Genomic DNA, 20,366 nt, shown 5'->3' on the forward strand with positions numbered 1-20,366 from the left:
GAAGAATGCACAAACTGCACAGAGGTTCCTTACTACATTTCTTCCTAATTTCCTTCTAGAACTCTTAGAAAGATCGCTAGTCCTTTTAAACAAAAGTCAACAACTGACTGACTTCATAGAAAAATTCAAGTGTGAAGGATCTACTATGAATTCTGAGCTGATCCAGGGAGCTCAGAGCAGCTGTCTGAAGATTGACAGCCTCCTTGAACTTCTGCAAGACAGGAGAAGGCAGCTCGACAAGTACTTGCAGCAGCAGCGGCAGGAATTGTCTCAGGTTCTGCAACTGTGTCTGTGGGACCAACAAGAAAACCAGGTAACATAAGTGGACATCAGGTGAAGTCTCGGTCTTGGCCAGTTGGTTATTGTATGGCCTGGTGATGAAATGGTATCATAATTGCCATGGTTGAATATGGCAATGGCTAGCCCCAAAGCATTTTCTCTTAGCTACTATGTAGCTTTCTTTCCCAAGTAAGTAAGCATATGAAAATGAAGATTCCCATCTCCCTTTCCTTTTCGTGTTAACACTGCAAATGGAAGAATGCCTAGGTGAACATTTGAAAATATGTATCCCATCATTGTATTTGCAGTCTCCCCTCCAGATCATTGCTTTGGGGCTTTTTTTTTTTTAATTCTGAAATGTGAATTATGGTTTCCTGGGAATCAGAAAGATGTGCCAACTTGTGCTAGATTGCTACTGATGCCATTTAAAACAATCTGTAACTGGAAAATAGATAGCTTTCCTGCAAGACTGGTCACATTCCAGTGGAAAACAGTAGAACATTGGAGGTTTGTGGTTATAGGAGTTTTGGACTCTGTGGGTTTGCAGATTCAGTAGAGTTCAGACTGTAGGTATACCACAATCGCTTCAAAGTTATAGTGACCAAAGGCCCTGATCTAATGGTTGATGTATTTGCTGCAGCATTTCTGTTTGCACCAATCCCTTGCTCACAGGTGTGTAGATTCAGTGGCAGGAAATCATCAGGAGGCTGCACTCCTGGTCAGGGTGCATATGTTTTCTATTTCTATGATGCAAACTAGAAGTCAGACGTAAAGCTGGAAGGATATGTGTGACCAGGAGAAGTTGGTTCTTTTTTCAGGCTAAAAAAATGAATATTTAATGCCTAGCATTTAGATTTTACTTATGAAGTACCTACTATGTGCTGTTCCCTATTACAAGTGTTGCAGTTACACACAACAAAAGTCAGGGTCATTTTCCTTTATGAGTTTTCTTTTGTTGTATTTCTTAGTCTTTGCACGATTTGGTGGTAGGTCGCTCTCGCTCTGGAGGAGAGTGTCTGGTGAACACTAGGAAGTAGAATCTCTGAGGTATACCACCCTACTGTGAGTAGAATACTCTCAGGACATCTAAAATGTCACCAGAATTTGTAAGGTGTATCCTAGCATGCAAAATCAGTGTCACTTGAGAACTACTAGACCGTATGATGAGAAGGTCATAAAATAAGTGAACAATGACAGATTCTCTTTGAAAATCCAATGGGATATGAGTGTTGGCATTGCCCCATTAATCAGATAAGCCTCTTGCAGAAGCTGCCATAGGCTGGAGACCCAGGACACACCATCCAGCCACATATTCTACTTGTGTTCTGTTACCTTCTCTTATAGGCTCACCCTCTCTGTAAGCTACCTCTTCCAGCATCTCCTGCTGGTTCTTGCCTGCTACTGATGCTCTTTTGCCTGCTCCTCTTTTCCTCCATCTTTATCCCCTACCCCACCTTCACACATGTGTTAGTCAGGGTACGGCCATACGGTGCAGTTGGCTTTCACTGATGATGGTGGTGTACAAACATAAGCATTCACTCAAAGCTGTTCATTAAACAAACGTTCCTGAGTTCTTTGTCTTCCCTGTCACAAGCAGGTCCATTACAGCTCATGCCCTTCCTGCCCCCTTCCTGCTTCCCCTTTCCCAGTTTATCCTCTCTGGCATCTAGTTCTCTCTTAACTATGACCTGCCACCATGTTCCCAGAGTGACTGTCTTCTTAAAAGAATCTCTCAGTGATCTTTTTCTTCTTAGGTTCACAGTTCAAACCCCTGACTCTGAGGTTTCCGAGACAGACTCAAAACTTCTTTCATTCTCCTGGACAGGAGGTTGTCACTCATTTGGAACGGGGACCCTTCCTCTCCAAAGAAAAGGCTCATCTAAGCGGATTTTGCTAAACAAGAACAATTGCTCCACTAATGGAAACTTAGCTCTAGTAGGCTTTACTTATTTCTTATTTTTGAGATGGTAATTTAGCCTTCCCACTTCATTGCTGCTAAACTAATCAGCCACTTCAATTCCTGCAGTATAAGAAAAAAAATCACAGTTCAGAAAATTCTAAATGAAAATATACTAGCTCAACTGCATACTGAAGGAAAATGGAGTTATCTTGACAACCTTGAGAAACTGAGATGTTTGGTGATAGCTAGAGTCAGGTATTGTAGGTTTCCCTCCCCTCCTCTTCCTCCCTCCCCTCTGCTCCCTCCCCTCTGCTGCCTCCCTCCCTCCCTCCCTTCTTTTGGAGAATGGATTTGAAAAGACACCCTTCATCTTTTAGAGAAGTTTTCAGTTGACAGCGTAATTGAGCAGAAGGTAGAGATTTTCTATACATCCCACCCCAGCAACCATATTATCAGCAGCGTCTACCTGAAGAGGACTTTAGTACCACTGATGTTCAAACATTAAGACATCATTATCATCTAGGGTACTATATTCACTGAGGTTCAGTCTCAGTGTTGCATATTGCGTGAATGTGGACAGATGTATAATGGTTGATGTCTGTCGTTATAATATGATGCAGAATAACCCGACTGCCCCTCATGTCCTCTGTGCTCTGCCAGTTTATCCCTCCCTCCCCAGCTGTGAGCACTGAGCTCTTTTACCTAGATGGTCTGGTTGAAATCATACATTATGTAGCTTTTCACGCTAACTTACCTTTCACCCAGTAATAAGCAATTAAGTTTCTTCTCTGTCTTTGCATGGCTTGATAGCTGATGTCTGTCTAGGGCTGACTAACACCCCATTGTCTGCATATACAACTGTTGAGCCATCCATTCACTTGCTAAAGAACATTTTAGTTGCTTCCAGGTTTTGGCACATGTGAATCAACAGCCATGTATAGGTTTTAGTGTCAAGTTAGTTTTCAGTTCATTTGAGTAAATAACAAGGAACAGGTGTTGGACAGTGTGCTTAGAATATGTTTACTGTCATCCAAAGTTAGCTATGTATTTTGCCAGCAATGAATAAGATTGCTGGATTCCGTTTCTCTGCCTACAGTGGATTCTATCAGTGTTTTGGATTCTGGTCTCTCCAGTAAATGTATATAGTAGTATTTCATTGTGGAACCGTATCTTTAAACTGAGAATAACACAAAGTCAGAGAGTTATTCTAAAACCAAAATGCAATAGCATGCACAAACATGTAACACACACTAGATTCTTTGCTTTCCCTATTCAGTTACACTTACATGAATTCCTTCCCCAGGTTGTGTTAGTAAAACTACACACACTGGGGACCCCTGATGGTATACATTGTTAAATGCCCTATAGGCCTAGTAAGAATATACATTCATGGAGAAGATGATGGATCTTTCATTTGTATTCCATTCCTAACTGTCCTGAACCAAAGCTAATATAATTATTGTATAAGAATAAACAGTGCTTAAATATAACTCACTGATGAGTAAGATGGTTATTGCCTTAAATATGAAGTTTGGACTTGTGCTCTTAAAACAGTCCATGGTGCATTTTTCTCTTGCTAAGTGCAATGCAGCAGCAAGAGCAATTAATAAAAACTATTCTTCATGCTCATAAGAACACACATCCTCGGGCTAGACTGCTGGATGGGTTTAAATTATGGCTCCACCATTTATCAACTGAGTAACCGAGCCATTATTTAAATTCTCTGAAATTCTATTATCTCTAAAAATGTATATAATAACAGTAATTGCCGGGAGTCTTATTAGGATGACGAAATCAGTTTTTATATGTCCAGTCCTTGGAGCAGTCCCAGGCATATAGTAGCTGCTCTATCAGAACAGTGCTTTTTGTCCATGGACCTTAGAGGGATAGTGTAGGTCCAATATAATACTCATACTACCCAGATCAGGTAAAGATTGGTTAGTCTTGGATTGAAGGCCAATCTTGTTACTTATTTTGGATTCATAAACGTAAAGTCAAATAAGCAGCTTTTATAATCTTAATAGCCACATTCATTGATTGGCACTCAATTACAACTTTTTTTTTTAAAGGCAGTATTTTCCAAGCTTATTACATACTAATTTCCATGTGTTGGAAGTGTGGGGAGCACTATCTACTCAGATGATGATGAAAGCATTTGACATATGATATATATATATTTAATATATATATCATATATATATGATATATATTAAAGACCGAAAAACATAAGCAAAACCAAAGGAGCTCAACGAAATATACTACATTGTAATATGGCTTTTATGAATTTAGCCAAATAATAGACATATCCTTTGGTCAAAAGTAGAATATGTACTATCATATCATCTGCAAAAAGTGATATTTTGACTTCTTCCTTTCCAATTTGTATCCCCTTGATCTCCTTTTGTTGTCGAATTGCTCTGGCTAGGACTTCAAGTACAATGTTGAATAGGTAGGGAGAAAGTGGGCAGCCTTGTCTAGTCCCCGATTTTAGTGGGATTGCTTCCAGCTTCTCACCATGTACTTTGATATTGGCTACTGGTTTGCTGTAGATTGTTTTTATCATGTTTAGGTATGGGCCTTGAATTCCTGATCTTTCCAAGACTTTTATCATGAATGGGTGTTGGATTTTGTCAAATGCTTTCTCAGCATCTAACGAGATGATCATGTGGTTTTTGTCTTTGAGTTTGTTTATATACTGGATTACGTTGATGGATTTCTGTATATTGAACCATCCCTGCATCCCTGGGAAAGAAGCCCAGGACCAGATGGGTTTAGTGCAGAGTTCTATCAGACCTTCAAAGAAGATCTAATCCCAGTTCTTCACAAACTATCCCACAAAATAGAAACAGAAGGTACTCTACCCAACTCATTCTATGAAGCCACAATTACTCTGATACCTAAACCACAAAAAGACCCACCAAAGATAGAGAACTTCAGACCAATTTCCCTTATGAATATCAATGCAAAAATCCTCAATAAGGCTCTCACTAACTGAATCCAAGAGCACATCAAAACAATCATCCATCCTGACCAAGTAGGTTTCATCTTTCCTACAGAAAGATCTGTATGATAAGAACTTCAAGTCTCTGAAGAAAGAAATTAAAGAAGATCTCAGAGGATGGAAAGATCTCCCATGCTCATGGATTGGCAGGATCAATATAGTAAAAATGGCTATCTTGCCAAAAGCAATCTACAGATTCAATGCAATTCCCATCAAAATTCTAACTCAATTCTTCAACAAATTAGAAAGGGCAATCTGCAAGTTCATCTGAAATAACAAAAAACCTAGGATAGCAAAAACTCTTCTCAAGGATAAAAGAACCTCTGGTGAAATCACCATGCCTGACCTAAAGCTGTACTACAGAGCAATTGTGATAAAAACTGTATGGAACTGGTATAGCGACAGACAAGTAGACCAATGGAATAGAATTGAAGACCCACAAATGAACCCACACACCTATGGTCACTTGATCTTTGACAAGGGAGCAAAACCCATCCAGTGGAAAAAAGACAGCATTTTCAACAAATGGTGCTGGCACAACTGGCAGTTATCATGTAGAAGAATGCAAATTGATCCATTCCTATCTCCTTGTACTAAGGTCAAATCTAAGTGGATTAAGGAACTCCACATAAAACCAGAGACACTGAAACTTATAGAGGAGGAAGTAGGGAAAAGCCTCAAAGATATGGGTACAGGGGAAATGTTCCTGAATAGAACAGCAATGGCTTGTGCTATAAGATCGAGAATCGACAAATGGGACCTCATAAAATTGCAAAGCTTCTGCAAGGCAAAAGACACCGTCAATAAGACAAAAAGGCCACCAACAGATTGGGAAAGGATCTTTACCTATCCTAAATCAGATAGGGGACTAATATCCAATATATATAAAGAACTCAAGTAGGTGGACTCCAGAAAATCAAATAACCCCATTAAAAATGGCGCTCAGAGCTAAACAAAGAATTCTCACCTGAGGAATACTGAATGGCTGAGAATCACCTGAAGAAATGTTCAACATCCTTAATCATCAGGGAAATGCAACTCAAAACAACCCTGAGATTCCACCTCACACCAGTCAGAATGGCTAAGATGAAAAATTCAGGTGACAGCAGATGCTGGCGAGGATGTGGAGAAAGAGGAACATTCCTCCAATGTTGGTGGGATTGCAAGCTTGTACAACCACTCTGGAAATCAGTCTGGCGGTTCCTCAGAAAATTGGACATAGTACTACCGGAGGATCCTGCAATACCTCTCCTGGGCATATATCCAGAAGATGTTCCAACCAGTAAGAAGGACACATGCTCCACTATGTTCATAGCAGCCTTATTTATAATACCCAGAAGCTGGAAAGAACCTAGATGCCCCTCAACAGAGGAATAGATACAGAAAATGTGGTACATTTACACAATGGAGTACTACTCAGCTATTAAAAAGAATGAATTTATGAAATTCCTAGGCAAATGGATGGACCTGGAGGGCATCATCCTGAGTGAGGTAACCCAATCACAAAAGAACTCGCACAATATGTACTCACTGATAAGTGGATATTAGCCCAGAAACTTACAATACCCAAGAACTAAGATACAATTTGCTAAACGCATGAAACTCAAGAAGAATGAAGACCAAAGTGTGGACACTTTGCCCCTTCTTAGAATTGGGAACAAAACACCCATGGAAGGAGTTACAGAGACAAAGTTTGGAGCTGAGACGAAAGGATGGACCATCTAGAGACTGCCATATCCGGGGATCCATCCCATAATCAGCTTCCAAACGCTGACACCATTGCATACACTAGCAAGATTTTGCTGAAAGGACCCAGATATAGCTGTCTCTTGTGAGACTATTCCGGGGCCTAGCAAACACAGAAGTGGATGCTCACAGTCAGCTATTGGATGGATCACAGGGCCCCCCAATGGAGGAGCTAGAGAAAGTACCCAAGGAGCTAAAGGGATCTACAATCCTATAGGTGGAACAACAATATGAACTAACCAGTAACCCCCTCTCCCCCCAGTTTGTGTCTCTAGATGCATATGAATCAGAAGATGGCCTAGTTGGCCATCAGTGGAAAGAGAGGCCCATTGGTTGTGCAAACTTTATATGCCTCAGTACAGGGGAAAGCCAGGGCCAAGAATTGGGAGTGGGTGGGTGGGAGAGTGGGTGGGGGAGTGTGTGTGGGATATTTTGGGATAGCATTGGAAATGTAAATGAAATAAATACCCAATTTAAAAAAGTAGAATATGAAATTTGATGCGTCTGTAATATTGACTGTAATATGACTTAAACAGTGTCTTCTTGGTGAGGAGGTGGAACCTCTCCATTTTCTCAGAGCTATAAAAAATTAAGTGTGCCGTCTTGATTGTTATCTTTCTAAGTAAACATTAGTGTAATGTCCAAAAGGCTTAAGATGTTCTGTTCACAGTTCTGTAGATGCTGCTGTGCTTGTACTTGGCAGTGTGGACACCAGACCGAGAGATTGCTAGGGAGTTAAGGAGAAGGACGTGATATTCCTGTACCACGTGCCTAGTAGTCCTAGAACACAGTAGAAACTTACTTCCTAAGAGGAGAGACATGTCCATTTTGTGCTTGTTTTATGGAGCATAAGACTGTGAACAGATACGTTAATAAACCGGCTGCTCTGCCAGTCATTCTAAGCACTTAAGGAAAAGAGGAAGGAGGTGACCAATCAGAACAGAGACTATGGATTCCTGACCATCTGAGGCATCTCCCCTAAGGATTATTTGAGACAATTGATACTTTTGCGACTCTGGGGGCTGTGGCCTCATGCTTTTGAAAAGGTCAGTTCATTCTCTTTGGGGGAAGGGAGTGAAATGACCAGCATGATAGCAACTCAGATATTCATTGCTTATAGGAGAAAGTAAGTGAAAATGAACTCCTTTTCTGTCTTATTTGGGATGTGATCATCTGAAAAGCATACTCCCTGGGCGTCCCCTTTATCACCGTTTTTTTTTCCTATGTAAGACAATGTGCACGTGTTTCATGCCGACAGGCGAACATCCTGCCCTTTCTTTTCAGTCATAGCAGCATCTTCGTTTGCAGATAATCTGCCTCATTAATGAAAATCAGAAGCAGCATGGAGTATTTTGTGCATAATTAATTATCTTGGCAAGAAGATTTATGAATGTAATTTTTCTCAATTGTCCCAATCAGACATAAGTGAAGCAAACAAATATACTAACACTAAGTTATTCATGGCCTCTTTATGCAAGGCGATGTCAAGGGCGTCTAGGAGAATTAAGATGGGGCAGGCACTCTGCTTTTAATACCCAGGGTGCACCTATGTATATTTATTTGTGTATGTTTTTGCAGGGCGGGGAGGGTAACAGAATTCACTGGGAAGGTTTTGTGGGTCATAATTTGAGGAGAGTATAGCCATTATCAGACACTATCTTCCCTATTAGCTGCAGCCAAGATGGCGTCTGAGATGCCCTGTGGATGCGTAGCTTCGATGTGTGGCGTCTTGTGCCTATGAGGCATTTTGTTTGTGTATGAACACACACTTGTGTTTATTTGTGTGTTTTCTGGTACATGCCGCTGCTTTCTCATTTACTTTAGAGTCTGAATGAATGACCAGCTTAAGTTAATATGGCACAGCATAGGCAGGGTTAAGAAGCATAAAAAATTATTCTTTAAATACATAAAGAATGTATATAAGGCAAAAATAGGGTGTGTGTGGGAGAGTTATAATTAGCTTGGTGATATTGGAATCTGGGAGTTTGGTCCAATAGCAGACATAAATAACAATCCATATTTAGTTTAAAACTTATCATAGACTTTTATTTTGGCACATTGGCCATGTCTGGAATTCTTTTTTAATTCCTTGTTAGCAGGAAATGTGAAGTATCTTAATGTTTATAGGAGAAGCTTGTAGTTCTGAAAGCGATCGACGTTTGCTGATTAGAATGCGTGCTGATCATTATTGCTTTCAGCGTGGTCAAGGGCTACAGCACAGGGATTCTGGGGCAGAGGGCACGGATACCTCTCTAGGCTTTTATACTACCAAGGTTATTAGCCTCTCTGTACTTTTCTTTGTGTAAAATGAGGCTAATAATGGTAGCTATCTATCCATTTGTTACAAAAATAAAGCCATAACTATGTATAAAAAATATATGAAGTACATAGTGTTTAGAGCAAATCTTCACGTGTTCACTCTATGTCACTTTCGAGCTACAGTAAGAGCTGGCACGAAGCTGTATTTTAGCCAGATCCCAGCTCGTGTCTAAACTGCTGGATGTGTTAGCCTCACCCTGTGTGCAAGAGAACAGAAGCAGCTGGGCATCCGGCCTAGTTCAAAACTCATCCTCTGCAAAGTAGTTAAAAATCAACTTCTAGTGCTGTGAAGAGACACCACAACCAGAGAAGCTTATAAAAGAAAGCCTGTAATTGGGGCTTGCTTACAGCTTCAGATGGCGAGTTCATGGCCGTTGTGGGAGGGGATTGTGACCACAGGCAGGGATAGTGTGGAGCAGTAGCTGAGAGCTTACTTCTGATTCAGAGGAACTAGAGGTGACATACCTCCTCCAACAAGATCACATCTGATCCTTCACCTCCTGGGAAGGAAGCCTTCAATACTCAAGCCAATGGTGGGGCGTGGTCTTTTCATTCAACCTTCTGAACTCTGTCTGCCTTTGGGCTAGTTCTTTAGCTCACTTATTATACTTGTTATGTTTGACCATATGTTCATTAAATTCATTTGGTCACTTTTATGGATTACTCATATTCAGTCGTGCTTCAAAATATTAAATGGAAAATTCCAGAAGTAAATAACCCAAATCTTTAACACTGTTTACAGTATATTATTATAGTAGTTCCATTTGGGGTGTGTATATTAGCGATGGGGAAGTTCTTCTAACAACTAGGGTTAGAACTAAAGCTGTATATGAAATCCATCAAATTTAGGAATCGAGACGGTGATGTGAGAGTCAAGCTGTGGTCTTAGTTCTATTGTCTCTCTATCTCCACACAGGGGTGCAGTTGGTCCAGACTTCCAGGTTCCTAAGAGTGTGTCTTAGTTATGGTTACATTGCTGTGACAAACACATGACTAAAACAGCTTGGGGAGGAAGGGGCTTATTTGGCTTATACTTCCATATCACTGTTCATCATTGAAATAAATCAGGGCAGGAACTCAAAGCAGGACAGGAATCTAGATACAGGTGCTGATGCAGAGGCCATGGAGGGGTACTACTTGCTGGCTTGCTCCCCATGACTTGCTCAGCCTGTTTTCTTATAGAATTCAGGACCACCAGCCCAGGAATGGTACTACTGAAAATAGGTTGGGCCCTCTCCCATCAATCACTAATTAATAACATGCCCTATAGGCTTGCCTGTAAGAAAGAAGGCTTTTGTTTGTTTGTTTGTTTGTTTGTTTTTCAAGACAGGGTTTTTCTGTATAGCCCTGGCTGTCCTGGAACTCACTTTGTAGACCAGGCTGGCCTCGAACTCAGAAATCTGCCTGCCTCTGCCTCCTGAGTGCTGGGATTAAAGGCATGTGCCACCACGCCCAGCAAGAAGGCATTTTCTTAAATGCGGTTCCCTCCTCCCAGATGGTGTTAGCTTGTGTCAAGTTGACATAAACTATCCAGCACAAAGTGGAACTTAGTTGTGTCTAGAATACTATGTATTAGGTACCTTTAGTCCTGTGATTCTCATTGTATAGGACTCTATCCCCATTCTTCAATTAAGAGATTTTTCCATTGCTCTGAATTTCCCCACAATGAGCTAGAGTTATTATTGAAAGTAATATTCAGATCTAGAGACTTTTTATTCACTGGACTATGCAGCTTTCTGCTATCAAGTAGGTGTAGTTAAAGAGCCTACCTAGAAACAAAAATAAACAAATGATACCGCAATTTGAGGGCAGTGTGGAAAAGGAGAGGGCCTTTAGTATCATTATTGTTGGAATACAGATGTGAAAGGACATTATATGCTAATATAAAGAGAATAATTAAGTAGATGGCTTTTTAATGTAAATTCTAGATAGGGAGAGTATCTGTGAGGGTATTTATAAAATAACCAGTTTTTCTCATGACAAACAGTTCCAGCCGCCTACCACCTGTCAGCAGATGCCTAGGATTTGAGAATCTGGGGAGATAATGATACTTTCCTGCTGACTTCAGTAATTTGAGAAAGGCTTTCAAATCCTGCAAAGGAGTGTGACTCTTGTCCTCCTCAATCTTGAAACCAGGCCCCCAGATAACAGGCTAAAAATTGAATCAATTTAAAAATGTTTCTAAAAATAGAAACTCAGTACAAAATTTGGGCAACAAATCTAGGTTTTAACTTCATAATTGGCTTTGCTGAGATAACATAATCAGGCACAACAGGAACAAAGTGGTTTAGACTGTCCCATTCTGCTGCATGGACAGGTGTTATTTACAGCCAAGGGAAAAGGTGACCCTGGGCAAAGAGCAAGTGTCTTCTACAGGGAAGTCTGGATTGATTACTCATAACTGTCTTGTGTGAAGGTGGTTGAATGGTTGGCTTCTTGTGGTTGGCTGAAACACCACCCCTTGTGACAAGTGTAGGTCAGCCTGTTTGCACATTCAGCTGTTGAGAAGCCAGTTCAGACCAGGTGACGTGACTACACAGCAATAATCCAGCTCCCAAGTCCTGTGGTAGAGAGTTAGCACTCTGCCCGTGTCCCCTCTTCTGGTGGACGTTCCCACCTGACGTGGCAGGTGGGTTTCTCAAGTCTGCTTATCGCCTCGTTAAGCACACAGCACATTTGACCAGATTGCCTAATGCAAGATAATGACAACTGTTTCTTCTGCTCTAAGCAAAAGAAAGAAAATCAAAGTAGACCCTGGAACTGTGACACGGGCTATAATTGTAAACATGTTGGTGTTTCTGGTAATTGGATGGAAGACTGTCAAAAATGCTTGGGCTGAGGAAGATAAAAAAACAAAACAAAACAAAAAACACAGAAAACCCGATGCCCTTTTCATTCTTTGCCAATTTCTTTTTCTTCTTTCTTTCTTTCTTTCTTTCTTTCTTTCTTTCTTTCTTTCTTTCTTTCTTTCTTTCTTTCTTTCTTTCTTTCTTTCTCTGAAGAGTAGCTGGTTCTGTGCCAAGAAGTGTTCTGTACAAGGAAGAGAAAACCAAAGTAATTTGAAGAGATCATTATTTTTAAAATGTGTTTCTGTTAAGATGGTTGGAAGGCTTTTTTTTTCCTAGCTCGCTTCCCATAGAATAGTTTCAAATAAAGGTAAAAACTAAACCTCATCTCAGTTTCTGGAACAAATTGCAGGAGAGAGAAACAGGTTGCTTGTGGCAACCTGGTGCAGGGTTTCTGGCTTCCACGGCCCTTCACCTTTTTGGCCTCTGGACTTTTCATTTTTGACCTTCACAGGACATTGTCTGCTGCTTATGTCCTCTGTGTTTTTGACTGTGTATCATTTGCAAAAATAGAATTCTCAGTTTGTGAGCTGATGGTCACCTCTGCCCACGGCTGGTGTCTGAGGGCTTGACTCAGACTCTTCCACCGTCTTCTCTAACTGCATTTTCTGTTGAACCCTCTGATGGTGCTGTCATGTTTGAATCAGACCTTATGGGCTGCAGCCTTGCCTTACACATTAAGTTTTAAGAATGTTCATAGACATGGACTTCTCCAGAAGCCTTTGCTTCAATTGAAGGGTGTGATGGGAAGTAAGATAAAAACTAGATCAGAAAGCATGGAATCTGGCCAGGGCATTTTTGCCCCCAACCCTCCTCACTGGCTGCATGAACTTGGGCAAGTGATTCGCCCTATCTCCTCTCTGTTTCCTCGTTGGTTGTCTCAATTCCAGGAAGAGGGTGGACAGTGGCTGAGGTAACATTATAAGATGCATAGAGCAGTGCCAGGTGCCTCTGAGAAGCTCACCATCTTTCCCCCTTCCTTTCTTCATTCATTTCTTTCAGTGGGTGTAATTGAGGTAGAGTGTTTAGCGGATGAGCCCTTCCTTGTCCAAGGCTAGCAGACACACCAGTCTTCAACTTCCTGCTTAGTTCTTAGGCTGATTCACCCCTCGCTTTAATTCTTATACACCCTCAGTTCCCCACACTGAAACAAACTAAACCTCCAGTCAAAGAAAGGAGTAGTTTTTAAAAAGCTGAAGTGAATATTTTTGCTGCATCTACAGAGGCATCTAAAACCATCTTCCAGTACTTAGCTGAAGAGGTCAGTCAACTTCTGCCAAAAGCTCCTTAGATTTTCGCCCCGATGTGGAAGTCCCTGAATGTTTACTGACTGATAACCTCACTCCACCCTTCTCCTGGCTCTGCTCTTTAAATTCTCCTTAGTTAAATCTGTCAGTCTTCAAATGTACACTTAACAACTAAAGATACTCTGAGTTTCCTTGACTAACGTAGCCAACCAAATAAAATGTCTTTAAATATCCCAGTGGTCATTGGAAGAGTAAAAAAACAAGTATTTAAAAAGTAAAAAAAAACACATAACAAGTGAAAAATAATATGTATTATTTACCTCAACATATCCAAACAGAATTTTGATAGATAATGAGTGGTAATATTGCTAATGAGGTATTTGCTCTTTTTTAAATATCCAAAGCCTATATTCTCTGATATTCACTTTATACTTACAGCCCTTTTCAGGTTAGACTGATCATACCTGTGTACTGTTGGTGGTTAGTCTCCTGGGCCGTGCAAGTCTACTTACTTGGCAGAATTTTTCTACCACTCTTCTTAAACTTTAGAGATAATTCTTGATTTTTATTAACATCCCAATCTTTCTTCCTTTCCTCCTTCCTTCCCTTCCTTCTTCCTCCCTCCCTCCCTCCCTCCCTCCCTCCCTTTCTTTTTTCTTTCTTTCTTTCTTTCTTTCTTTCTTTCTTTCTTTCTTTCTTTCTTTCTTTTTCCTTCCTTCCTTCCTTCCTTCCTTCCTTCCTTCCTTCCTTCCTTCCTTCCTTCTCTGTATCTTTATTGACCCACTTCTGTCTGTCTTCCAATGGATGTCTTAGCCACCCAAAAAAATCTGTCCTATATCTTCTCTGACTCGGCCCTGCCTCTTCCAAAGACCTAGAAGCCATGCCAACCAACAGAGTGATTATAAGTGCATGACTTGAGGCAAGCCGGATGGTAGGGCCAGAGACAGGCAAGGGAAAGTTTTCCTTTCTCCCCTACCTTGCTAACTGATACACAGAACCAATTTCCAGTGAGTTCTCTGAATGGTTTCCTTTTGTTGTTCTCTCTTCCTCCCCATAACTCTGTCTCCTTTTGTGGTACTATTCTGCAGAAGTGTTCATTGGCTGGATTCATCACTCAAGCTTTTTGGACAGCAACTGATGCAATTCAAAGGCTTATAAAAAGACCCTTGGAATAGCTGTGCAGCTGTCTGTAGTACTACTTGTGGGATGTAATGAATGATTGACCGGGTATCAGAGCATGGTGGTGGATTCTCTTGTGGCTATTTAGGGTATCTTATTTTAGCCTGAGAACTCTGAGCCTGTTTGTGTGCATCTCACAGCACAGGTGGTAAACCTGATCTACGAGGTCACTCATGTGTCGGAATGCCTCATGATAAGATGTAATGTGCTAATGATGATCTACTTACTTCAAGCATTCATACCAACTTGTGTTTCTCCCTAAAGTATATCTGGTCAGAAAAAAAATGTGTAGAACTAGAATCATAAGTTTTGGAAGCCAGGATGAAAGCTACTGAGTATCATAAGAGTTTTCTACCTCCAACATGTTGCTTAGTAGGTAGCTTTTGAAGGGTGAAATAGTGTCAGCAAGAACCAAAGGATAAAGTCAGTCAACACCATTTAAAACTCACAACAAGCTGTTGCAGCAGTGCAGACCTTCAATCCCAGTACTTGGGGAGCAGAGGAAGGCAGAGCTCTGTCAGGTGGAAGCCCACCTGGTCTGTGTGCCAAGGTCCGGACCAGCTAGAGCTATAAGGCAAGATCCCATATCAATAGAAGAAGAAAGAAGAGGAGGAGGAAGAGGAGGAGGAGGAGGAAGAGGGAGAGGAGGAGAAAGAAGAGGGGGAAGAAGAGGAGGAAAAAGAGAAGGAAGAAAAGGAGGAAGAAGAGGAGGAGGAGGAAGAAGAAGAGGAGGAGAAGAAGAAGAGGAAGAAAAAAAATCACAGAATTTCCCTCCCCCGCTTCCTTCTAGGTTTCATCATCTCTGACATGTGTTAGATGACAAATATTTGACTCACACATTAAATCAGATTATCGGCGGCCACAGGCTTCTCACCTGTTCAGGGGGATTAAGCAACACCTGCCTCTGCCTTTGTTTCATCCACTTAGCGTCCATATTAGCTGGCCCACAATAAAACATTCTTCAGATGTCTACCCCCACCCCAACTTTAGCTAGGAATAGAAAACACTCACTTCTGGTCCTCAACAACTAAATAATCTCAGTTAGTTAGTTATTCTCATGCTCTCTTTGAGGAAAACCCCTCAAACCACTCCTCCGCTCACATTTCTGTAAGCACTCGCTGGCATTGTAAGAAATTATTTTATATAAAAGCAAAATAACTTTTAGTGCTGTTCTCTAAGTGCCCTTTGTGGGTTCTTCTATGTACATTGTACTTAACTAGTTCTAATTGGATACCAGAAAAAATGGTTTTAAGGAACTATAAATATATAAAAATACTATATACATGTTTATATAATGTGAAATATATATATCACATAGTTTATCAATATTAGGAAGAAGGTGAATTTCATATAAAATGGCTACAGGATAAATGTGGAATTTTTTTGTTTGTACTGATAATGGGCTAACATTTTGGTAAGCTGGAGAAACCCTGTTGCTCTGTAACTTATTCCCCATTCTGTGCTGGGGAAATGCTGAGTTAGTTCAGACCTTCTGCTCTGAAGATCAGCTACCACCCCAGCTCCCTCGTGGCCCACAGGCATCTCACTGGGGTGAGCCTTTACCACTGCCATCTGCGGAGCATGAGGCACATTTTCAGTTTGGAACTTTAGACCTGACACCCTTTCCTCAGCCTCCTGCTTCATATATCCCTTCCTGTTACAGGAGCTGGAAGAAAGCCCATGGCTGTGCAGACAAGATAACCGGGGCCTCAGAAAGACACAGTATGACTCTTGGCTCTGCCCACCATTTTGAGCGGACTGCCAATTTTCATCTTTGAGGTTGGCAACAGTATCCCCAGACAACAGGGCTGAAAGACTGTAGGTGACATGAGCATAGTGGCAGGGCACAGCAGAAGAGCATGGATTTTTGGAATTATGTACCCTTGGGGCAGATCCTTCTTCTGCGGCTACCATCTGTCTCTAGATAAATGGCTTCAGCTCTCCCAATTCATTTACTTCTTCTGTATGTTTGTATGATTAGATTGCTCTTGTTGTGGACTTACTGAGAAAGACGAAGACGATGCTCTCAAAGCAACTAGCCACACATCTAGTTTATAGTGTGGTGTCTTACAAATTAGTCATTCTGATAGGATTCAGGGATAATGCTGGACAGAAGCAGATAGTGCAAATCTAGCTGCACTTCATCTGATGGATATCAAGGTTCTTGTGTTCAGGAGTCTTAAGTCAGAAGTCTCACATCAAGTTATAGTATCTCTTAAAATGTAGCCTCACTAAAAGGGCAACACCACAGGCTAAATGGTAGAATGCTTGTTCGGCTTATGTGAGATCCTGGGTTCAATGTCAGCATTCCTCCAAAGCCAATTAATTAAAAAATTAAAGTTACAACATATTTATTGCTGCAATCAACCTCCACAATATCTGTTGTCTTGACACTGTGTGTCATGTGTCCTGAGTCAACCATGCATGTATCTGGCACCCAAGTCCTGTGCTTACACTGTCCATGGGGTTTCATAACTGTGGCTTTTCATTCCTCCGATTTCCACCAGGGACTGCAAATGAAATACTTTTGTATTTTCTTTTTATATACTAGAAAATATGATTCCACATAGGCTGTTCAATATCTTTAACTGGATCTGTGTAACTATATTCAGACTCATGTTTATATAGAGAAAAAATGTTATATTTGGAAAGGAAGCAAGATGTATGGACTGCATGGGGACGCACTGTGGCTTTTGGAGGACATGCTGACTCATTCCTCATGCCTCACAATCCACTGAGCTGTTAAGCAGCCCTTCCCTGGGTTCTTCTCTGGTTGTTTAGTCTTTTTTTTTTTTTTCCTTACGCATTGAGAGGCTGAAATAAAGAGAACATTAAATACCTGGATGATGTTAACATCCTATGTAAATTAGTGTATGTAGAAAGAGATGGAATTACTTTGTTTTGAAAGGTTGCAGTACTATGTCTGCATTTAAATCGTCTATCCTGATCATTTACATATTGGTACTTTCTTCTCACCCCTTCCCCAGGTTTCTTCTTGGTTTCAGAAAGCAATCAGAGATCTTCAGGAACAGAGTCTGGGCGCATCACTTTCAGACAACAGAGAGCTAATCTGCAAGCATGAGGACCTGATAGTCAAAGCAAAGGTAAGGTCCACTAAAATGAGTGGGGAATGCAAGGGAGATGACTCCTGAAATAGGCTGAGTCATTTACAGATTGCATAGAAATGATCACTAGAGCGTTAGGGAACTCCACTGCCCATTAACTGCTAGAGTAACAGTAAGACTGAAGCTTGAAAACACACACACACACACACACACACAGACACACACACACACACACTCACAGGTCATAATTATTGTCTAGTCTGAGTATGAGAGATGCTTTATTTAAATGGTCACAGACCCCTGAGAAGTTTATATATATATTTTTTAATTTGACTGAAACAAACAAAGCAGAGGCTTTGGGTATAGAGAGTGGCTTCATCAAAGTTAAGTCTTATCCCAGGCAGAGGTGGAATTCGATTCTGTCCAGCCCAAGGTCCCAGCTCTTCAGTATTAAGATTCACTGTATTTCTGCAGAGTGGTTCTTTGCTGGTGTGATGTTTTGTTTGGTTGTTTTCTGCACACAGCACCATCACCTCGATGGTTGCCAGGCTTGCTCACTGCTGTCATCTTCATTCTCTCTCTTCCTCACTTGCTTCACATTCCTCTGTTTTGCAAGAAATTGACTCCTAGCCAGGCATCACTTACAGATGGTCTGTAGAGAACTAAAGCTTATTTTGGTGACCCAGTACAGGAAATTACACCTAGAACATCATAGGTGGTTGGCAGTTACAGGTTAAATGAAGATGAAAGTTGTGAAACACTTGTTAGTTGGTGGCAAGGAAGACCAACTCTATACTCATTTGAGACTTGATAGAAGGCTTGCAGGGATAGACTGTATTTAATTAGGATTAAATATTCTAAGGACATGACATTCTTAGTTTCATGTTCCCTTCTTGCTGTGATTGAATGTAGACCTTCAGAAGTCTAGCCTCAATGTTTAAGTGATTGTTAAAACATGCAGTTATGAAAGACAACTTACCCTATAATAACTGCTCATTTAAAACATAATTGGCTTCACTTGCCTGTTAAGGTTTTTCACTGTAGTAATATAGTAATTTATTCTATATGTATCAAGCTCACACTTTATCAGTGAGAATGATTCTATCAGTATCCTTATGTATTAAGAACCAGGGATGATTCAATTTGCATAGGATATTTACTTTTAAAAACACAGGAACAAAAACAACATGTTCCCGTAAGTTAGACGCACTTGGATTTCAGTGACTGTGCATATGAAGTTATGAGAGTTGTTTAGATTTGAATATTTGTTCACACATTACTTTGGTTCTAGGAGTGTACTGTGTCTGATGTTCACAGTTCACATTTGAAACTATGGAGTGTATAAAAGAAAAAGGGCCATGAACTTGCTATGTAAGAAACATTGATGAACACATTTGTTTGAATAAGAATAAGACAAGCTGCAACAATGTCAAAGGTATGTGTATATACACACACATACAGTTATCTGCATATAATTTTGTTATATGTATCTATAACAAATACATATATTTATGTTTAAACACATACACACATACACACACACGTATATATTCTCTGTAAGAATCTCTGAATGGATAAGAGAGATTTAATTAAGAATGGATAAGATGTTTAACAGAGCTGGAGAAGCTGTGTTGGCTATGAGTCAAGCCACTGCAAGACCACAGGATTGAAAGAGAAGTTATAGAATTGAGTCTAGCTTTCAGAGCTAAAAGGTCAGGACTGATTCCAGATGAAGGAATGGGTGGCTGAATGGAAGGCTGAATGGATGGCAGGTGAAGACAAGTGAACATGATCATAAGGAGGGACAGAAGATCTGAGTAGAGAGTGTCTACAATGTAGACAAGCCAAGCTGAAATCCCAGGGACAGCTGAAAATTCTACACTCTGACCAGTGGTGAGTTTTCAGTTAGCCATCATCCACTGCAAAAAGAAGCTTTTCTGACGAGGTCTGAGAACCGTACCAGTCTATAGGTAGTAAGATATCAATTTAGAGGGAAGCTTGATAGTCTACCACTTGATAAAATATTAGTAGGAGGCTTATCCTCAGTGCTTGTAAGCTCCCCTATAACAAATACAATCCTTTCCCCCGTCTTCCTTTATTTTATTTTTTTTATTATATATTTTCCTCAATTACATTTCCAATGCTATCCCAAAAGTCCCCCACACCCTCCCCCCGACTCCCCTACCCACCCATTCCCAATTTTTGGCCCTGGCGTTCCCCTATACTGGGGCATATAAAGTTTGCGTGTCCAATGGGCCTCTTTTTTCAGTGATGGCCGACTAGGCCATCTTTTGATACATATGCATCTAGAGTCAAGAGCTCCAGGGTACTGGTTAGTTCATAATGTTGCACCTACAGGGTTGCAGGTCTCTTTAGCTCCTTGGGTATTTTCTCTAGCTCCTCCACTGGGGGCCCTGTAATCCATCTAATAGCTGACTGTGAGCATCCACTTATGTGTTTGCTAGGCCCCGGCCTAGTCTCACAAGAGACAGCTATATCAGGGTCCTTGCAGCAAACGCTTGCTAGTGTATGCAATGCTGTCATTGGAGGCTAATTATGGGATGGATCCCTGGATATGGCAGCCTCTAGATGGTCCATCCTTTTGTCTCAGCTCCAAACTTGGTCTCTGTAATCCTTTCATGGGTGATTGTTTCCAATTCTAAGAAGGGGCAAAGTGTCCACACTTTAGTCTTAGTTCTTCTTCAGTTTCATGTGTTTTGCAAATTTTATCTTATATCTCACTATACTAAGTTTCTGGGATAATATCCACTTATCAGTGAGTAC

The 20,366-nt window shown here is 40.8% G+C and overlaps 1 protein-coding gene across 2 annotated transcripts in view; it reads left to right on the top strand.

Moving 5' to 3' along the window:
• The window catches only part of Ccdc141 (coiled-coil domain containing 141), a 172,184-nt gene that overhangs the window by 46,513 nt on the left and 105,305 nt on the right, over positions 1–20,366 (top strand). For both annotated transcript variants that reach the window (XM_085834745.1, XM_029474525.2), the window contains exons 6-7: positions 60–313; positions 17,505–17,621. In XM_085834745.1, the coding sequence (XP_085690871.1) occupies positions 60–313; positions 17,505–17,621 (371 nt within the window). The remainder of the gene's footprint in view (positions 1–59; positions 314–17,504; positions 17,622–20,366) is intronic.

Source organism: Mus caroli, unplaced genomic scaffold (assembly GCF_978045245.1).
Source record: "Mus caroli unplaced genomic scaffold, Mus_caroli_1 scaffold_2, whole genome shotgun sequence".
In the NCBI taxonomy this organism is placed as follows: domain Eukaryota; kingdom Metazoa; phylum Chordata; class Mammalia; order Rodentia; family Muridae; genus Mus; species Mus caroli.